The 7909-nt window shown below is 50.1% G+C and overlaps 2 protein-coding genes across 2 annotated transcripts; both read left to right on the forward strand.

Annotated features, from left to right (window-relative positions):
* Nucleotides 1-452: 452 nt before the first annotated feature.
* CLUP02_01857 (cytochrome P450) lies at nucleotides 453-2404 on the forward strand (the record flags this gene model as incomplete). The annotated part of the gene is made up of 7 exons (XM_049280893.1): nucleotides 453-565; nucleotides 639-688; nucleotides 759-818; nucleotides 888-1141; nucleotides 1247-1319; nucleotides 1381-1931; nucleotides 2036-2404. Coding segments are annotated over 7 exons (1470 nt in total), but the record flags the coding sequence as incomplete, so codon positions are not given.
* A 1296-nt stretch (nucleotides 2405-3700) lies between these two features.
* On the forward strand, nucleotides 3701-5364 carry CLUP02_01858 (uncharacterized protein; the record flags this gene model as incomplete). Its single annotated transcript, XM_049280894.1, has 7 exons — nucleotides 3701-3760; nucleotides 3823-4096; nucleotides 4182-4275; nucleotides 4343-4492; nucleotides 4591-4895; nucleotides 4977-5244; nucleotides 5274-5364. The coding sequence occupies 7 exons, from the start codon at nucleotides 3701-3703 to the stop codon at nucleotides 5362-5364; spliced, it is 1242 nt and encodes a 413-aa protein (XP_049136851.1).
* Between the last annotated feature and the right edge of the window lie 2545 nt (nucleotides 5365-7909).

The following is a 7909-nucleotide window of genomic DNA, read 5'->3' on the forward strand; positions in this document are numbered from 1 at the left end:
TCGGTTCCAAACCTTACGAAACTCAACTGTGCATGATTGTTGCCACGCATCGGGCGATGAGACCAGTCGTAGTAAGCCCTCGTGCATCTGGCCGTGATCGTCGTATCGTAGCACGAGGCTGTATTTACATGTCTTTCCTAAACGTATATGAAGGAATCTCGGTTCTCAAACTGATATCTGCCCCCCTGATGGTTCTTCAAACATCTGAGCGTTATTGTGCAAAAGCCTAGCCTGTTACTAGTTCCTGTCAATAAAATGAGTCTAGCACTGAAGTTTACAGACTGGACGGGCTCTCCTGAACGTCTGACAGCCACCTGGTCTCAACTTGCAAGCAACCGAGTCCAGGTGGGGAAATGGATCTTGGCATTGGTACGTTGTGACATTGTCGACATCCTCAAACTAGAAATCGACACAAGCTTCCGAGTGAGCTGATCCAGGATTTTTACAACTAGCTCATTATCTATGCATTTTTCACGATCATATACAGACTCTACTTTCACCCTCTGGCAAACTTCCCCGGCCCGCGTCTGGCAGCTGTGTCTAATCTTTGGTACGCACGTGCCTGGTAAGTTGCCATTGATAACTTCCGAGGAGTATTTGATGCTTGAAATCGAAGGCATAGCTAATCTTGTTGAAAGGTTCACTGGAAGATACCCGGAAAGGGTCGAACAAGCGTTTCAAAAGTATGGTTAGTATTTGCTGCCTCGTTGTCTCGCGGGAAAAAAATTCCTTCAAATTTCTAATACCCCTTGGTACAGGAGATGTTGTACGCATCGCACCTAATGAACTCGCATTCGTAACTCCCGAGGCTATCAAAAGTAATGAAAGCCTAGCAAATATCTTGAGTCTTTGAGAATCGAGACTGATCATGGTTATAATGGACAAAGCTATCTACGGCACAGCTAAGCAGAATCGCGAAGTCTTCGTCAAGACGCCTTTTCAAGACTTTGGCCTCAAGTCCCCGGGCATCACAGCGGAGAGAGACCCCAATGTTCACCGTCAAATGGCGAAGATGCTGGCGCCGGCCCTGAGCATTCAAGCGATCCGGAACCAGGAGCCTGTGGTGCACGAGCATGTTGATCTGTTGGTTCGTCGTATCAGGCAAGAGACAAAAGAACGCCCCGCTGTTGAGATGAAGCAGGTGCGTCTCTTCTGGTTTTTTATTTTATTTTATTTTGATTTTCTTCTTGCCAGCTTTTATTGTTAGGGAGACTTGGTGAAGGGACGCTGATGACCTTCTGAATAGTGGATTGATTGGCATGTTTGGGATGTCGCTAGCGACATGGCATACAACCTCAAGTGCAACCAAGTCAAGGATAGTGAGTCGATTTCTTGGAGTCATCCGTGCTGCGAGGTTGGTTCTGACCCCATTCCCATTAGAAAAAGATGAGCTCTTCTTCCATATGTTCGTCAGGGTCGGCCTCTGGGCAACGATCCAGCAGGTTTCCAAGCGCTTTCCCTGGCTCAGTCCTCTCATCTGGTTCTGCGTGCCGCCCAAGGTCGCCCTCACGTTCCCCACCGGCATCAAGGTTCAGAGACAGAACATCAAACACCGCCTCCAAAATGCCGAAAAGCTGGGACACGCGGACTACATGGAACAGTTCATCTCGCAGGACAAGATGGATCCCAACGAGGAGTGGCTCCTGGCGCAGGCCAACGTCATGATCGTGGCCAACTTTGATCCCATGACGAACGTTGTATCGACGGCGCTCTACTACCTTCTCACGGTCCCGAGAGCATACCATCGGTTGCGCGAGGAGCTCAACGGCACGTTCAATAGCTACGATGCAATCGTCCACGACAATCTGCAAGGGCTCAAATACCTGCACGCTGTCATTTTCGAATCCCTCCGCATCCATTCCAACGCCGCCTTCGGCATGCCGAGATTCAGCCCTGGTGCGGTTGTCGACCGGTGGTATGTCCCGAAAGGTGTAAGTTTAACATTGTTCACTCCTCTCCAGCGTAACCTTGCCTTGATTTTATACGCACCTTAAAGCCAATAACAGCTTGCAACAAAGTTCACTAAGGAAATTAGACGACTGTCCAAACTTGCCACTTCGCAATGACACGATCGGAGAGATGGTGGAAGGAAGCCCGATCTTTCTACCCGGAGCGCTTCTTGCCGAACGACCACCAGTATCACGATGCACGCTTCGACAAGGATGCCACGAGCTCCTTCGCCCCCTTTTCTCTGGGCCCCCGTGGTTGCCCCGGCGTGAACCCCGCTATGCAACGTCTGAGGATCGTCATCGCGAAGCTCGTGTGGAGCTTCGACATGGAGCTGACCAACAAGAACCGAATAGATTGGCAGAGGGACTCCTATCTGTACGGCATTTGGGAAAGACCACAGCTCTGGGTGAAGGCGACCCCGAGGCCCGACGAGCAAAAAACGTTGCCCACTTGAAGAGCCCCGGGAGGGAACCTCAGAAGATTGTCGCTGCTTTGTGGAATTATCTGTGGCTGCTGTTGTTGTATTCAACGTCGTGGCGGAAGGACCGGAGCCCTTACCGCAGACCTCCCGAAGGGTATGTGGCGTGGAGGGCCGTGAGTCAAGGCTACTGTCGGATTGGAAGTCCAATTCGACCGCGACATACAGCCGACTGCGCAGGGGCCAATTGGGGGCCCTATTTACGATTATCGTAGCCAGCCCAACCTACGGTTGGAACCTCCTTTTTACACCTACTACGCAGATATTCATATAGTTCAATTGATCTCTTCGTCAACTACGGTTCGAACCAACTACCCTGTAATAGGGATACCAACAGCTACCCACTCTACAGTATGTCGTCTCTTCACATCGTCCTCCAAATCATGCCTTGTGGCCACTACGCGTTCTATCTGTCCCCAGTTCCCGCTTATGGCCCCAGTTCCATTCTTATCTAACCCGTCCCTTGATATCGGAAGGTGTTTTATGGTTCGCTGAGTTGTTGTAGGCTGTAACTAAGTGCGAGGAGAAATCTTGCAGGCGGTGATGAGAATCGTTAGGTGCGATGGATGATTGGCATAATCTGAGATGGTGCAAAGAAGATTCATGACTATCAAGACGAAGTCGATCTGGTTTCTTGTGTTTATGTTTGGTGCTGGTCAGAGTAAGGTGACAAGACCCCAAGGGCTTCTCTGTAGCGATTCTACTGAGCAAAACAAAGAGACTGTTGTAATGTCGCAAGCGATCTGAGTCGTTTCTTGGGCCGCCCAGTTGGTCTTGTCAGTCTTGCCAAACCACGCGTCAAGTTCTTGCAACCGATATACTCTACCGCCGAAGGACAATCGCGGACATGGACCCTAATGGCCGTGCAGGGTTTCACTGGCTGAGTGGAAGAGGACAAATCATGTTGCTTGGTAATGCTTTCGTTAGCGAGATGCCCGGGGGCATTCACACAGACGTTCTGCTGTACTGTTAGAGTCCAGTGGCAACAGTTCGAACCGAAGTCGCCGCAGTGTTGGACAGGTCCTTCGAAGGTGTCAGACTGCCCTAGCACATTCGTTACGGGAATTGTTTCACCTCGAGCGACCTGACTTGTGCTGAACCAGAGGTATAAGTAAGGCTAGCAAGGGTATCCTTATATAAGGGGAGCGTATACTTATTATATAGATATAGGATTTCTTCCCATAGCCATTCTTTCTTTATACTTATTAATATATACATAATAGCCCCTGCCTGTCTAACTGCCGCTCGATACATTCCATCTGAATATTCATCATGAGGGTTAGAATTTGTCGTTGGCTCTACTTCCGGGACACTGGCCATCATAACCTGAGAGTAAAACTCTGAAAGGAAGACTTAGTGCTGCCCTATTGGGCCAGTGAGTAGGTCGATGATAGCATCCTGCAGACTTAAGGGGAAACTCGGGAGTAGCAAACGCTGTTCGTGTCTTTAATCTAATCATCTGCATAGCAACTGCTTCACAAACATGGATCGGGCTCCATTTGGCGTCACTTGATGACGACATCACCTTTCATCTCGTACTGTCTAGCTTCTTCTATCAGGGCTGTCAAGACGGACCCTGTGTCGGACCCAGTCGGAGCAGCTGCTGTAGAGATCGCAGGCCCCTCGGCCGAGGGAGAGGCGTCATTGGTGGCATCAAGCTGGCTTCCCGTTAGGCTAGGCCGAGTTAGCTGAGCCTTAGTGTCGCGGCGTCGCTTAGCTCTTGTAGTAGGGTTCGGCTCTGGAGATGTCCTAGAGCCTAGTCTAGGGTCGGCTAGGTCGGCCGACGTCAGTCCGGTACCCGGCGGCGGCTATAAGGCCATTGTGGATGCGGGCTCCGGCGAGGAGAGGTGAAGAGTTTTCAGCTATTAATACTTTAGTAACAGGCTCAAGCACGCACTAACAGCAGATGCCAAGAAAAATTAGGCGAGAGGGCAGTTGTAGAACTTGGTGTCCATGTTATCCGATGACCCGACTGATTGAGACGAGCGGGTTGGTTCGTGTCAAGGGCCAGCGTGAGAAGTCATCCTTTCGAGATCGTCAGGCGTGGATAAGCCAATGCGGCAGGTCAACTTGGGAAGAAAGAGGGAGATTTGAGCGACATTGAAAAAAGGAAACCATGGACGATCACACCTCTAGGGTATAAGATCATTGGATTATCCCAGGGCGAATAGGACAATCGCGCCTCTACAACAAGCCTCTAACTTCCCAAGTTTCCTGGTCGCTTTGGGAAACAAGATGGCTTCTTGCTTAATCACCGTCTGCCTCGTCGCGATCGTCGCCGCTTCTCCAGCTTTTGTACCTCGAACCACCAATGCCACCAAGTTCGACCCCGAGCGTGGTATCTCCCCCGGAGAAGTTCTCCTTGTAGGCCACGACCGTAGTAAGTGGAGGGATCAACCGTCATCTACCTTTCCTCCGATATTTCTCGTCTCCATGAGATGCAAATCCTTGGCACAGAACGCGTCCTGTCGCTTTCAAGGAGCTACTCAGAGCAAAAGACAGATTTCTCACTGATCCTGTACATGATAGGCTAATTCCATGGTTGCAGTGGAGGTTTTGAACCAATATGACTACTCGGCTATGGTTACAGCCAGCGGCATTTTATCCTCGCCCCCTGATATTGACCACTCCCTTCTGGACTTTGATGAGCCCACAGGAGAAACGAAGCATTTCGATTCCCGCCAAGCAAGCTGCGATATGACCACTGCCGTCGTTATCACCAGAACCGATAGATTCTACGATTGGGACCTCCAGATGAGCCCTGTATCGATTGCTGGCGGCAACCCCGTTGATATCAGTCTGACATCGACCTTACAGTCACTGATACTCTTACTACCACTGGCAGCTTCAGCCCGACTATTATCAAGGGATTCTTGGCGGCTAACTTCGGCTTTCGGGCTCCAAGTCTTGGGCTACGGCCCAAGCCATCATGGTGAAAGGGACTGTTTCTGCTCATCACACCGGCGTCATGGTCAACAATCCCTTCAAAACGAGAGGATACGGCCGCGTCCTGCGTGGCTGTCTCGGAGGGCAAACACAGATCGGGACATTCATGAGTGACGCCTATGTTAGTATCTACCTCATTGGACTTTTGCCTCTGTAAACTAACTTGGGAACTAGGAGGAGGGAAGCTACGGTGGCGTCAAGTGGATCGGAGGGGCCATTACCCTTTGCGAGAAGCGCGGTGTACATCGCCCTCTTTCTCGCTGTCATGGACGCGGAAACTTTGTTTAAGCCAGAAGTCTCCATGCAGAGGAACGGTGCTATGATCTCTTGATAGCAATCACTGGGGGTTTCATCACGGAAAGAACGGGTGCAAGAAAATGTTTCTGTCGCTCGAATGTTGAGCGTTGTCACTTCAAACGCACACGAGGGGGTGCCAAGGCAGGTCTTTTGGATTACACTTCAGTCTGACTGTCCTGTACCTCACCCTACTATACAAATGACATGCTGAATCACGACATTATTTCCATGGCACGCACCTCCGAGCCGCGGGTGTCACCCTGGCTGTGCTGTGATGTCTGGACGTCCGTGAATCTGGTCGTGATTGGCTTTTGTACTTGCCCATGGAAGACCAGTTCATTTCGCTACATCAGGTCTCGATTCAGCTTTCCGGGATTCTTGGCCTAAGTAACACGTCGTCTGGTACGCGACAAGCCAGGCTTTAATGCCCTGCGTATACGATTCTCGGGATCTTGACCAGTTCCGGTCGCTGCGTGGTTTTCCATTAATCGTACGCCCGGCTCGCACGGATCTTTGAGGCAAGAAAAAGGTACAACATCCAAAAATTGGTCGTCCCATACAAAAAGTGGCCGACACTCCTCATATTTTGGTCTTGAGGTACTTCCCTCCTTCAAAATGGTCGACTGTACTTCGACAACTTTTCGGCAGTAGGGATGCCGTTTCGTGACTTCGACACCGCCGAGCTCTAAAAGTGTCGTAGATTTCGAGTCACCATTCTGCGTGATCCTCAGTCACATCTGCTTCCCAAGCGAACTCAATCATTTCAGGCCCGGACGACATGCACTCTTTTTCTCCTGCCTTAAGCTCCACTTTGCAGTATATCTGTGTCTCTGTATTTCCCAGTTTGTTGCTGATTGTAAATGCATCCTACTGCTCTCTAGTAGCTCCTTAATAAGTATCGAGCAACAGTTAGACAGGCAGGGGTTATTTTATGTATATTAATAAGTATAACAAATGAATGGCTATGGGAAGAAACCCTATATCTATATAATAAGTATATAACCCCCTTATATAAGGATACCCTTACTAGCCTTCCTCATACTTCTGGTTAAGCATGAGTCAGGTCGCTTGAGGCGAAACAAGTACCGTAACGAATGTCCTGGGGCAGTCTGACATATACATAGTTTATTACGCCCCGGTTAAGCTATTCAGGGCTCGTGTGATTATCTACATGATCTCCACTTTCGTTCATATCCTTGCCTCCCAGAAGCCCATACAAGTCTTGTCCGCCTCCGTATGTGTCATCTTCAGTTTACCTGCCAATGCTGCGGTTGCTCGTGGTGTTAGTAACAGGCCGTCTTGAGGTCGCTCCCAAAGTGTTCGGCGTCCTATTGTCGGCGGCCGAAGCCAGAGATTTGGTAAGACATCTAGCACGTCTACTGGCAGCAGTAGGGGGAGTGAACATGACCTCCGCAAGTTTCCCAAGTTTTGTCCGCGGAGACCGTGCGCCGTCTCCGACATGCCACGTATGCGCAGAAAGGCATCGATCGACACGATTCAGACCCTAATCCACTTAGAAAAGGTTACACAAGTTCGGATACATAATAATGAGTTTCTCGGAGTTTCCGAAGGAGAAACTTCCCTAGACTGAGCCCAGAATGGGACGTGCTATCCGGATATAGATCATTCCACCGTACTAGAGCCGCGTCGGAGCACGCCTTTGAGAGGTAGGGTTTCCAGGACGGTGGATCCGAGACTGTAAACCTTCGGCGCCAAGCTACGTGTTTGTGGCCCCGTCCAATCCGTACAACGTCGTCTGCATACCCTTGCAACATACCTCTGGGCATCCCCTTCATCCTAATTACGCGCGCCTCGAATTGGGGAAATCTTCACGGATGTGCTTAATGAATTAGCATTTAGGTCCCCCTAAAATTATCACTCGAGAAATGACGGATAGGTCAGCGGGAGGCATAAAGACTGAACCTTTAGAGATCGATACTCGTCTTTTTACCCGGCGAAAAGAGAACAAAGTTTCGTAACTTTCCTATTGCGGACAGGCTCGTGCAGTCACTGATCTGCCACAGAACTTGCCGCACGTCGTTGCCAAAACAAAGCATTCCCTGGAATTGAAGTGTTCCAGCGCTCAAACTTGGGTTTTCAGCCTTTGACGCTGCGTTAATGAGACCTCACGTTGTCAAACGGAAACTTCCATAGGCTCTGAGCTGAATTGGTCGACTACCCATTGTCTGCAATACCACGATGGGTTCCGTCGGCTGCTAGAGATGCCGCGAAATCATC

Source organism: Colletotrichum lupini, chromosome 1 (assembly GCF_023278565.1).
Source record: "Colletotrichum lupini chromosome 1, complete sequence".
NCBI classification, from domain to species: domain Eukaryota; kingdom Fungi; phylum Ascomycota; class Sordariomycetes; order Glomerellales; family Glomerellaceae; genus Colletotrichum; species Colletotrichum lupini.